This window comes from Botrytis porri (genome assembly GCF_014898465.1).
Source record: "Botrytis porri strain MUCL 3234 chromosome Unknown BPOR_019, whole genome shotgun sequence".
Taxonomy (NCBI): Eukaryota; Fungi; Ascomycota; class Leotiomycetes; order Helotiales; family Sclerotiniaceae; genus Botrytis; species Botrytis porri.
In genome coordinates this window covers 1-13,465 of record NW_024066093.1, presented here as the reverse complement: position 1 = coordinate 13,465, position 13,465 = coordinate 1, and the positions used below count along the sequence as shown (strand labels likewise).

Genomic DNA, 13,465 nt, shown 5'->3' with positions numbered 1-13,465 from the left:
TGACCAGGTGACCACTTCACTCTAATGTCAAGTTGTTTCATTGCCTTATGGCACTTATGGAAGGCCCATTGCGTTGTGGGCGGCGCGTTTCCGCGAACACCCCAGATGACCGATGTACTGTCAATACACATCCAGATCCGGCCACTCGGGGGATCTTTAAACGTGCTGATCAGGTGCTCCAGCCCTCGCCACGCTCCGATCGCTTCTGCATCGAACACATGTGAGTCGCTCCAGATCTGCTTGGATCCGGAGGCTAATTGAGTGCCATTGTGATATATTACATATCCGTATCCGACACAGTGTTTACGATCAATGGTTTGTTCTGATCCGTCGGAGAAGATCGTGTAGTCCTCAGGTGGGAGTTGCAGCCACCACTCTTTGAAGGCTTGAGCTGCTTCATCTTTGGTTAGCCCTTCCGTCGGATCCGTTCTGCAGCCTATCGAGAAGTGCGGGCGAAGTAACTTCGGCCGTTGGGTCTCTGGGATGAGGAGGCCGAGCCGTTGGATTCTTGTAAGGGGCCTTCTAGCTGTGCCTGCTCCTCGCCCGCGCTTTCGTACTGTGGGTTTCAGGCGGCTCACTAGCAGGTGCTGATTGTCGACCGTTTTTAAGCGGAGTGCGAATCGCAGCTTGGCGTGTTCTAATGCGACTATCCCCGATGGCAGGCCGGCTTCTTTGATAAGAGCTGCGGTCGGTGTAGTTTTGTATACCGGGATCGCTCCTCTTGCGGCGGTATTGATCACTTTGTTGATGTAGCGGAGATGGCCTTTGATACCTGTGCCTGTGCTTGCTTCGCTTTGACCGAGGCTCGGTTTGAGTTTGCCAGCGTACCATACTTCAGTGCCGAATAGTGCTACTGGAAGGACGCAGGTGATCACTGCTTTTCTCAAGTAGGAAGCTGGTGGCCCATGCAGAGTGCGGGCGATCGACCTGATGTGCGAGGCTACTTTCATGGCTTTCGCTGTGCGTGTTTTGACATGTTGTAGAAACGAGAGCCGACGATCGAAGAAGACACCAAGCCATCTTAGAGTGGGTTGAGTGCTTCCACTCGTTACAATCGGTACTGGAGTGATTATCAGATCCGGGTTAACGACTAGTGGTGGGTTGGTGGTATCGTGTCGTCTGGTTATATGGAGTAGCTCGAATTTCTCTGAGGCGAATAGGATTTTGTTCTCCTTACCCCATCGGATGATCTGTCGAACGCGTCGTTGAAGGATCCTGGCATTCGTGGAGAGATGCTTGGAGGAGTGATAGATCGCAATATCGTCAGCGTAGCCAAAGCGATATTTGGTATCTCGGTTGAGGAGCTCAGCGAGATATAGCATATAGAGTATAGGTGATAGGGGGGACCCCTGAGGAGTACCACATGCTACTGGGTATTCCTCTGTTGTGATGCCTTCGAGTCTTACTCTGACTTTCCTATTTGTAAGGAACGAGTCTATTAGTTTGAGCAGCGGAGTTGGCCATCCTTGCTTGATCATTCGGCTCAGGAGTCGGCGCTTTAGGAGAGCGTCAAAAGCTCCTTGAACATCCATTGTAACAATCGAGACCACATTACCCGTTGCTAATGAAAGCTCCGCATCGTGAGTGAAAGCCGCCGTTAGATCAGTACCTGATCTTCTGGGGAGCGCTCCGCAGTGCTGCGGGCTGATTACCTTGTGTCTCAGGGCTGTCCAGGATATTTGACTAGCTATATACCGTTCGAGCCCCTTACCGATACAGGAGATCAGGGCTATCGGTCGCCACGACCGCGGTGACGTTTTGTCTTTCTTGCCCACCTTAGGGATCATTACTACTTCCGCTAGCTTCCAACCTTCTGGATAGTAGTTTAGAGCTAGGCAAGATGCAAATATCTCCCGGATCAGTGATTTGACGCTCGGCCAGCATGCCTTGAGGATGCGCACAGTGGCTCGATCCACTCCAGGCGCAGTGCAAGTAGCTCCTATGACATGTTTTTCCACTTCTTCTGCAGAGATCGTTCTTTTCCAGGGGAGTATCCCTTTGTGTGCTTGATTGAGCAGCGGATCGTTTGGTAGGTCGTCGTCTGCCCTGAAACGATCCAGAACCGCTGTGAATAAAGCATCTGCCTTCTCTTTTGTATCACAGATCACCCGCTCGCCGATTATTAGGGAGGGGGATTTCGCATTACTTTCGGGGGTTAATTTGTGCCATCCCATAACCCGATAGAGTTCTTTGTCGTCTTTGACTCCGTCGAGACGCATTGCCCAGTAGGATCTCTTGGCTTGTCGCACTACCTTTTGTAAGAGATGAGTAGCATTAGTCTTCCTTTCCGGGTCTGATCCCCTCCGTGCTTCTATGTGTGCTCGGTGGGCTTCTCTGCACTCGTCCGTCCACCACGGCGAGGCTTTTCCTACCTTCCGATCAATCTTGCCGATTGCTCGGATCGCTTTTTCTAACGCATTCGCCAGCTCACTGACGTGGGTTTCAATCTCAGTTGTAGTCTGAATGTCTACATCATTGAGGTGAGCTAGCTGGTTGGCCATTAGTCCATCTAATCTAGGCAGATCCACTTCCTTTATCCGATAGCGATACTGATCCCACTCTGTTGTTCCACGATTCGTCAGAGTAGTGACCTGGGTAGCATGATCAGATCCACAATGGAGTTCTTCCAGTACCTCTGTATAAGCGAACGGTATGTTGGAGAAGGTCAGGTCTATCACGTGCCCTCTTGCGTGAGTGGGTATGCCTGGAGTACCTATAAACTCCATGCCCTGCTCGTCTGCCCATGTTGCGAGCTGTGCCCCCTGGTTGGCTGTGATCACCCCCGGTTCCCACAGATCGTGCTTTGCATTAAAGTCCCCTCCTACGACTGTACGCTCATTTGGAACCAGGTGTGTAATGTAATTAATAATATCCAAAGTGCACGGAGCTCTATAGACATTCAGGATCGAGTATCCATTGACTCGTATCCAGAGTAGGTCTCTGTTTCCGAGTCGACTCATTTGCTCTACTTTCAGGTTCGCGCTTTTTCGTATATATGTCATGACCCTAGGGCCTTGCTCGTTCTCCTCCAAGTCTCCTCGGAGGTTCCAGTTGTCGGTCGGCTGATATCGATCGTATGCGTTGTGATTTTGTGTTGTTGAATTCCAGTATAGTCTTGGCTCCTGTATACAGATCACATCTAATTGAGCCTCCGCTGCTAATTGTAGTAGTGTGATATGATTCGCGTGTCCCCGGCCTGCGTTCGCCCAAGCGATAGTGAGGCCTTTGTTTCTTTGAGTGTACCCATTGATTGCATCACTCATAGAGAGGGTCTAGGTGCAGTGGCAACTGTTATAGAGTTTTCTGTATCGATCATCTCCAGGTCTATTGGAGTGAAGGCTTTCTCTGCTAGCGCTTCTATATTGAGATTCCGTTGGCTCTGGTTACGAGCTGAGCGTGTGCGTAATCCGGTTGGTGCGATCGGCAGACTTGTACTGAGCCTGCGTGGGCGCTTGCTGAGGCGCTCATTCTCATATGCTATGATCCTCGCCCCCGAAGTGATCGGGGTTTCTGCGGTTGTTACGATAGGAGACAGAGGTGATTCAGAGGTATGTTCTGCCTCGTCTATATCTGCTCTGTGCAGCGTCTCGTAGTCTTTTCTGCCGACAGCTCTGACTGCGGCCAGTTCCTTTGCGGTCAGAACGATCCGTCGCTTAGCATAGACCCTAGGGGCAGCTGGGCAGTTGGAGTGGCCAGCGCGGAAGGGTCCGTGGCAGTTGGCGCATTGAGCTGCTCTAGTACATTGTTGGTGTACGAGTGCACCCTCGTGCTCAGTGTTTAGTTTACCGCATGTCGAGCATCGTGAGGCTCTGTTGCAGGTGAAGGGGTTGCAGTACCCTAGGCAGCCAGTACTGTGAAGTTGAATTTCCCGGGGTTTGTCTAGGAGAACCGAGTAGGAGCTACTATTGAATAGTCGGAACCGCGATACTGCAGTATTGAAGCCAATGATCCAGGTGGCTCTTTTAGTGATCGGGTTAACCCCGCTACGTGCCAGTCGGTAGTTGACCGGCTGCTTGCCGGTCTGAGCTGTGATCTCTTCTTTGATAAGCTCAGTAGGCATAGGAGCAGGAGCTCCTTCGATGTGATAAAAATCGTGAGGTACTTGTGGGACTGTATACATGAACCACTTCTCTAGTCTGCGCATGCTTGTTGCATGGAGGGTCTTAAGCACCCGCTCAGAGTTATCTGCTTTCATGATCTTCTCCCGGCTGGCGCTAGAGCTGCATCGTAGAGTCCAGCCCGTATTATTCCTTTGAAGGAAGGGGATCTCTGCTAATGTGAGTCCAGTAACTGCCTCTTTTATTCTGAGTCTTAGTAGGAAGGGATTTGTCTCTGAGAGCAGAGCTTCCCCATTAGCTATTATAAGGATCGTTTTCTCGATCCGGTCATTCTCCCTCTTGAGTCTGCGTGCTTCTATACGCTCAGTGTTCGCTCCTCCAATAGGAGCAGGGCGTCCTGTGTTGGTGGGGGCCTTAGTGGGGCTTTCTGCCTCAGGCACTATCCGAGTTTTCAGTGCATCAGTGTAGGTCTTCTGCTTATTGCTTTCTGTTCGTGAATGCTCTGTTGTGAGCCCTATCCATTGATCAGAAGTAGCCTTTGCTGCTCCCAGCAGTGTGGAGATGATCGTCCCTTTAATATTCACTGCGAGTCTATGTTGTTGACCCTGGAAGCCTTGTGCAAGCTTATCCGCTAGTGCTGCGAACGCCTCGATCACCTCTCGCTTCTCCCGTTCTGTCTTATCGATCCTTTCGAATCGATCCTTAATTACGCCAAGGGCAGAGCCTGTGAGCGATCTTATAATTGGTGGAGGGGCAATGCTTGCCCCTGGGGTAATGGTACTTGATTGAGGGGGGATCACCTCTTGGGTTGGGGAGCCGCTCGGCGCGCCGGGGGCGCGCATCACTAGCGGCATAGGGGAGCCTCCTGTGAGGCCCTTAGATGTAGTTGATTCGTGATCGTTTCAGTAGTTGAATGATTTCTTTTTTTTAAAGATTAACCGATGACTAGATGCTAAATTTATATAATTTGTAATGAAATTCTAATAGTTTTTATACCTATAAATAAAATCGATTTGAATCGAATCTTATAGAATTATCTATATTATAAAAAGAGAGTACAACTAAGTAATTTACTCTACTTCATCAATCATCTTTTATATGATTTCATTACATTCCATTTTATTATAAATCAATTTAATAACAATATAACTTTATACTCGACAAAATAATTAAAGACGTATAGTATAAGCTAAAATTAAATATAACTTCTATAAACGTGATTTTAATTCAATAAAATTTTATATAGTAATTTATATATATATTCTCTATATTGTTACAACGGATTAGTAACAGGCTGTAGAATCACTGACTTGTAGGCTATAATGGTATTATAGATCTCAGTGATTCAGCTGCAGTATACCGGGGTGTTACGAGAGCTGCCTCTAGGGTCACGTGGAAGTGTCTAGAGATCTCTCGAGGTGGTTTAGACTAGACTTCAAGTAGGAATTCAATAAGGTTGTAACTGGTTGCAATTCTCGTAACTATAGTAATGAAACTAATGATTGTTCTTGAGCACGAAGCTCTACATGTAAAGAAACCCTTTCCCTTATATAGACCTTTGCACTCTGCGATCCCATCGATCCCACTCACTGAGAGTAGTGGGCGTAGTGGGATCCCACTGATCCCATTGATAATAATCGGTGGGACTGATGGGATGGTCCATCACGTGATACTAGTCCCGTGAGTCTTGTCGTCCTGTCTTATTTCCTGTCCTAGGGCTAATCCCTTGGGAGCTTACTAATCCTAGCAAGACCTCTCTTGCTTACTGTGTCCTGTATTGCTTATTCTTCTTAGGACCCTACTGTCCTAGGAACCATGTCCTATGATTCAGTGTATTCTATAACTAATACTATATACATGCCTGAGGCTTTCCTTGGGTGCCTAGTGTCCCCCGGTATACTGCAGCTGAATCACTGAGGCCTATAATACCATTATAGCCTATAAGTCAGTGATTCTACAGCCTGTTACTAATCCGTTGTAACACGGGGGACACTAGGCACTCAAGAGACACCTCAGGCATGTATATAGTATTAACGTAAGTCATGGCGTAATGCGTCTAATGGCGTAATGCGTCTAATTGCGGGGAACCACTCTATTAAAATCTCAATTACTCAACAATCAACTATAATACAATCTCCAGTATCACTTTCAGATTCATCTTCAACTTCTTCTCCAATATCCTCTTCAGTTTCAGTTTCATATTCAATTACTTTCCCTTTCCCTTTTCCTTTTTTCATTGTCTGTACCTTAGTAGCTTTTTCGACTTCCACTACTGCATCACATAATTCTTGCGTAGAAATATGAAAATGACCCTTCAAAACTAGTCTCTTTCCTTTCTTACGTATCGTACGTTTCTTAATAATAGCTCGTAAATTATTCGCATCGTGTTGGTGAACAATACTTTGAGCTCGAAGTTGCTCACTCCCAATCGTCAATTTTCGAATGTATTGACGAACCGGGGTTGAAAGAGTCGTATCATTTTCAATTGTTGAATTTAAAAGGTTATTTGCTGTTTGTAAGATTGCTACATCCGGGGGTGAGCTATTGACGAAGACTTGGTTAAAAATATCAAATTGGGTTGGTTCTTTGGATATTTCGACTTCGGGGGTAAACTCTCGACCCAGTGTACGGAACACTCTCTGTGGATTAAATGGATGTAACCCAGCTCCCCGCCATGCCGATTCGATATTTTGATGATGGCATACGTCGGCTCGAGCTTTAATATATGCCTCCATCCATTCAATCTTTTGTATTCGTACAAGTTGAGCTTGATTCAAATCAGAAAGTGCTGCGGTGAGCCGTTTTTTCAATGGACCGAAAACCGCAACATCAAGTGGCTGAAGCAAATGCGAGGTATGAGGAGGAAGTATAAGAAGTACAATTCGATTTTGAAGGCAGTGAGCTATAAAGCTTCCACTAATATGAGAATCGTGGCCATCGCAGATGAGAAGCCGATATTTGCCACCTGCTTTTGCACGAGTTGCAGGTTCGAAAACGCGTTTTAGCCATTCTAATCCATGAAGATTGCTTGTCCAGCCCTTTGTATTTGCTGAAAAGAACCAGCTACCAAGAACTTCCTTCGGAATCCAATTTTGAAGGACATTTTTACCTTTAAAAATCCCGAGTGGTGGAAGAATGGATCCATCCGCACAAATACACTCTACCATTGAAATCCACTCTTGACGGCCTGGATGTGCTTGATGTTTTGTACGAAGTGTAGAATCGATAATAATTCGAGTTGATTCCATTGTCCCAATTGAATGTCCAGATTCATCCATATTATATTCGTCTTTCTTCTCAATTCCATAATCCTGAATCGCTTTTTGATACGCGTCAAACCAAGTACTACATGTTTCCCTGGTTGCACCATCCATTCTTACAGATTCAATTCGACGGCCAATAACAACTGTAAGATGAGGATGTCGTTTGATAAATCGTGGAACCCATTCATGACCAAGAAGGTGTTGTGGTGGGAGTTCAAGGGAGTCAAATGAGGGGCAATCCAAATTATAAGTCCGTTTTGAACGTAACTCCTCAGCCAATTCTTTTAACAACTGATGGCCTGGTGAATAGCCGCTAATTGTCAATTGCTTTATCCACTTAAGAAGTACATTCTCTTGTACAGCAGAAAGTTTCTGTTGCGATTGACGTGCTTCAGAACGCGACGAACCCCCTTTGACGCGTCGCGTCACAGTATCTTTAGAAAGCCCCAGTTCTTTTGCAGCTTCATATGAAGACTTATACTTTCCATTTTGAACTCCTAATACTGCTTCAGAAAGTCGAGATTCCATTTCCTGCACTTTTAAACTTTTTCGACGGACCATTGTTGAATTGTTGCTTTTTTGATGGGGTGGTCCCCCACAATTAGACGCATTACGCCATTAGACGCATTACGCCATGACTTACGTTAGTCATAGGATACCCTAGAAACCTAGAACATAGTTCCCAGGACAGTAGGTCCTAGGACAGACAGAACACAGTAAGCAAGAAAGGCTTCACTAGGATTAGTAATGTCCTAGGGAATTAGCTCTAGAACAAAAAAGACAAGCTAGAATAATAGGAATCATAGGACAAGTGTTATATAATCAAAAGCCAATCGACTTGTTGGTCGATTTCAATACGAAGGTCTATATAGGGAATGGGTTTCATTATAATGTAGAGCTTTATACTCAAGAACAATTATTAGTTTTATTATTATAGTTATGAGAATTGTAATCAATTATAACCTTATTGAATTCCTACTTGAAGTCTAATCTAAACCATTTCAAAAGATCTCTAGACACTTCCACGTGACCCTAGAGACAGCTCCTGTAACATATATATAAATAAAGTTTAATAGAATTTAAATGAAAAATAAAAGAGGAGTAGTATATTAAAGTTAATAAGTTAATAAAAATAAGTATAATTTCATACTAGATTTCAGATTCTATATATCTCTATTAATTTTGAATCTTTTGTTTTTATATTTTGGAGTTAATTAAAAATTAGATAATATTTCATTAAACAAAAAGATTTCTATTTAATTCCTTAAAATAGAAAAGTTATTAAAGATTGAAATTAAATAAGTGAACTAAATCTTCTAATTTTTATATTTAATATTCTTAATATTTTTGAAAATAAGCGAATTTATTCCTCTAAAAATTGTTTTTTTATTTCAAATATAAATAACATTTTCATTTATAAATAAATTTCTATAAAAATATATATCTTAAAAAGTAAGGTTTTTTTAATAATATGTTCAAACTTCGATATTAAAAGTATTAAATCAATTGAATTATTAAAGATCGAAAAGTATTTAAAAAATAAGTACTTTTTGAATTAATTTAATAGATTTAATTACTTTTATTTCAATTATTTTGACTTTGATTTCTTATAAACTTTTATATAATATAATTATTTCATTATATTAATCAATTATATATATTAATTATAGCTTATTTTATTAGAAAATGTTAAAGTTATAAATGTTTTTAGTTTATAATATATATCTTTATGTTACGGGAGCTGCCTCTAGGGTCACGTGGAAGTGTCTAGAGATCTCTCGAGGTGGTTTAAACTAGACTTCAAGTAGGAATTCAATAAGGTTGTAACTGGTTGCAATTCTCGTAACTATAGTAATGAAACTAATGACTGTTCTTGAGCACGAAGCTCTATATTATAATGAAACTCATTCTGTTATATAGACCTTCGTCCTCTGGAGCCCCTGGGATCCGTATGCTCCTGGAGCCCGTGGCTCCCCAAGGCTCCCTCACGTGACATGCGAATGTGTCATGTGATGTCTGTTGTAACACTTTAATTATTTCGTTGAGTAATAATATGATTTTATAATAATATAATTATATATGTATTAGTCATCAATATATCTCTCAATTAGTAGAATATTAGTAAGTAATTTAGTATACTTATTAACGTAGTTTATTAGTACGTGTATTATATTAGTACGTGTACTACTTTAAAATTATACTAAAATCAGGGTTTTTTTAATATTTATATTTTAATAATTAATCATTATTTTTGAAAAAGAACAAAACATATGATGAAAGGTATAATTTAAATATTCAGAAATTTAATTTTTATATAAATATTTTCATTATATTTTAGAAAAAGATTGGAATTGTCACGATTTTCGTTACAAAAAAACTTTTTTTATAATAACTATTATATTAAATTGTTACAGGAGCTGCCTCTAGGGCCATGTGAAAGTGTCTAGAGATCTCTCGAGATGGTTTAGACTAAACTTCAAATAGGAATTCAATAAGGTTGTAATTGATTGTAATTCTCGTAACTATAATAATAAAACTAATGATTATTCTTGAGCACGAAGCTCTGTATTATAATGAGACCCATTCTCTTTATATAGACCTTCTTGCTCTACAGAACCCATAGTTCTGTCCTACTTGGATCCCTTGGATTCTAAGCTCCAAAAGCTCCTGGCTCCTTGAATCCCAAGCTCCAAAGACTCCAACGTCCTATTACATAACACTTATCACATGATCCAATATTACCCGTCGTAACATAAATCAAATTTCTAATAATTGATTAAAAATTCTTATTATTTATATAATAATTATAATATTTTTTTGAAAAAATTAAATTATATTAATAAATAAAGAAAGTACACGTTACGTATAAACGAATTTTATATGTAAAATGAGTAGTGTACATACCGATATAGTATATATATAATAAACTACGTTATAGAATCTCATACGATTTCTATTTAAAAAAATCTGAAAAATCTGAAAAAATCTGAATAAGCTTAAGATGTTTTGAATTATTTGTATATAAACTCTTAATAAATTCTATCTATAAATAAAAAAAGTTTTTTTTTGTTAATTTTGATGGTGAAAGATGGCTCAAAAGAGAGGTGGCTAGAAACTGAGAGGTTCAATCAAGGTTTGCTTATGTAAAAATGATACTATGCTAGGTTGTAATTGTACTTTGAACTTCCTATGCTAGCAATATAGTAGCGGGTGTATGTAGCTTTACGTTGTAAGAGATCTAGCTCCATGTTCAATTCGATCATATATCGCATTATAGTCTAGGTTGACACCATGCTGCTAGAATCATACCTCAGCTAATCTAGTCTTTCCATAATAAGAAGTTCTTATCGAGCTTATCTTTAGTACATTGTCCAAATCGGCCTTGGTGTGGGGCCCAACTATTGGTTTCAGCCTATAATGTTTCTTGGGCAACTGTTGGTGGATAAAGATCAGCCTCCCGTTATCAAGCTATTCTCTACAAAAACTTTCAGAAATCACCACTTTCAATTAAGACGTTGTACCAGATCTAAAAAGCCTCGTGGTATCGTACTTCGTATAAAATGTCCGGATCAAATCGACATTTGGACTGGAAAGATATTCTCCTATGCTACCCCATCTTCCATAATGTTTGTGCCCATCTTGATCCCAATGATATCATGCTTTTCCGATTGACCACCACACAACTTTCTCCGTCATTTAACTCGCTCTTCAAAACCCAGTGGAATATCAATCGCCAACTTACCCGCTTTGTTCAGGACCCTGTCGGCTTTCGATCAAGGTTGGCTAAGCACGATGCCCTCATATCTGGAAGCTTCGCTTTACAATTCTTCGAGAGGAGATTCTGGCTTGACTCTGATCTGGATATTTATGTACAAGGTGCGAACAACTTCAGGGATCCTGAGCAGATAGGTAAATACTTGATCAAGCATGAAGGCTACAAACTACAAGGGTCGAAAACGGAAGCAAACGGTGGCTTAATGAATTATGTGGGCAAATTAAAGTATATTTCACAGGTATTTCATATACCAAATCATACATTATATATGCTTACATGCATTCAGGTTGAATCATACATCAGGACAAGCTCGATCAAGAAGAAGTCGATTCAGATCCAAATAATCTACACAACCAACGTTCCTTTCCAAGCAATCATCCAGGGCTTTGGTACATCACTTCTCATGAACGTCATCTCATGGGATTTCGCATATTCACTTTTCCCTAATATGAATTTCATCAAGAGAACAGCTTATGAGGTAAATGGGGGCGATAATCGCTATCTCCAAGCTAACGCCAACCACGAAGATCCTGAAGCAAAATACAGATCAAGAGGATGGGAATGGGAGAAAGCGGCAGCCATTGGCGATCCAAAGAATTTACACTCCTTGAACTTGGCCAGCTGCAGAAAAATTGACGATTCGTATACATGGACTATCGGACTAGATACGAATGATGTAAACGGTGGCCAACCTTCGTATCTTTTACAAAATTCTTATTTCAAAGTCGCACAACTTGGTCTATCCAATACGCAGTATTTTGTGGATATGAATATTGTTCGCAGCTGCATCCTTCGTTATGAATATACAACAATGATGGAGTTTCACGACCATTTCTCGTTCTAAGCATTAGTAAAACAGAAGCTGGACGACTTGACTCATACTCAACTCTTAAAAATTTTTGAGAATGAACGGCCGATTCCTCTGCGAACATGCGGTTCTAGTGGCTACAAGATAGAATATAACTCACGTACCATCAAGAGGCGTGTGCAAGAACTAAAGGGTTGGATCTTCTATGATGATCAGATTCCGACATGGTATAAAGAGTATCTCGAAGACGAAGAAGCTAGATTGAGGGCTAAAAAGGAAATGGAACATGACGACTTGGAGCTATCCCTGAACGGTGAAGCTGAGATTTTGGCCGGTGAAGGGAAGAGACTCTAATTTGATTAGCTTGACTTAGGGACTTGGGGCGAGATCACGACATCGAGGGAAGAATATCGAACACCACATTTCTAAGCTTACATTTGACATCGATCGACCTTTTTGGTCATGAACATAAGCTGGAACTTGCTAAATCATGCTTGCCCTTAGCCAGAGACTTAATAAATTTAAACTGGCTTAGCTTGGAAAGAATCCTTGAGATATACAAGCTGTACATCAAACATTCATGCATAATACTTGGTGCAGTTAATTGAGCTAGAGAAATGACGTTTTTTGCATTTGTTGGCTATTTCATTTACCATCAGAAAAATATAATACAGTAACAACTGAAATAGCCTCATTTCAAGTATTGATATTGGGTTGGAAATTGCCTAGGATATGTGATGCGGTGCTTAGAAAGAATCGTTGTAGGAGAAATGTACACTGAGCCTTAGGATCAAAATGAAAAGGAGACAATCAATAATCTTTGAGAGTATTAAGGATAAAGAGGCTTTCATCCTACACTCGAAATTAGGCTACAATTTTAATAGGATTTAGGCATCAGCTTACTTCCGATTTATTTTGTTGCCTAATCAATCGGCATAGCGAAGCGCGTAATTTGACAATAGAACGAACCACATCGCTTTGCCTTCAAATCACAATGACCAAAGGGAAAGTCATTGGATGGCAAATCCAAATCCAATTACAACGCTAATGTCAAAATGTGTTTTAGAACGAATCAAAAGTACTCGAGATTTGTCTTTTCCTAATTTCTGTAAGCTATTTAATATACTTACACTGCTCTGTATGATTGATAATCCAGTGATAATTAGATGTAAAATTTTTACAATATCCCGAATAAATTCATATTGTTTTGTGAGAGATAGTGATTGCCTGTAAAAGTCTAACAAATGCGACCATTCCTGACCAAAACAAAAACCCAGACTTGCAAGCTGTAGCCGCGTTTGGGGTATAGGACTTTCTTCTAGTAGAAGATGTTGGATTTACACTCTGATATAAATACTATGTAGATTTACAGGAATTTCATTTTATTTTAGAGTTATCAGCTTCAATCATTATTATTTCCGTATCATTCGAATTTTTTGTTCTATTCTTCAGAGTATTCCTTGTCTCGCTTGGTAATTTCAAACTTTATATTCTTACCCTCAATCTTCGTCAATATGCCGTCGACTTCGAAACACTCAACGAGTAATTCCAAGTCTCAAAC

The 13,465-nt window shown here is 41.0% G+C and overlaps 1 protein-coding gene across 1 annotated transcript; it reads left to right on the top strand.

The window, feature by feature from the left end:
* Positions 1 to 10,881: 10,881 nt before the first annotated feature.
* On the top strand, positions 10,882 to 12,258 carry EAF01_010963 (uncharacterized protein; the record flags this gene model as incomplete). The annotated part of the gene is made up of 3 exons (XM_038919220.1): positions 10,882 to 11,334; positions 11,383 to 11,871; positions 11,956 to 12,258. The coding sequence occupies 3 exons, from the start codon at positions 10,882 to 10,884 to the stop codon at positions 12,256 to 12,258; spliced, it is 1,245 nt and encodes a 414-aa protein (XP_038765091.1).
* Positions 12,259 to 13,465: the final 1,207 nt, after the last annotated feature.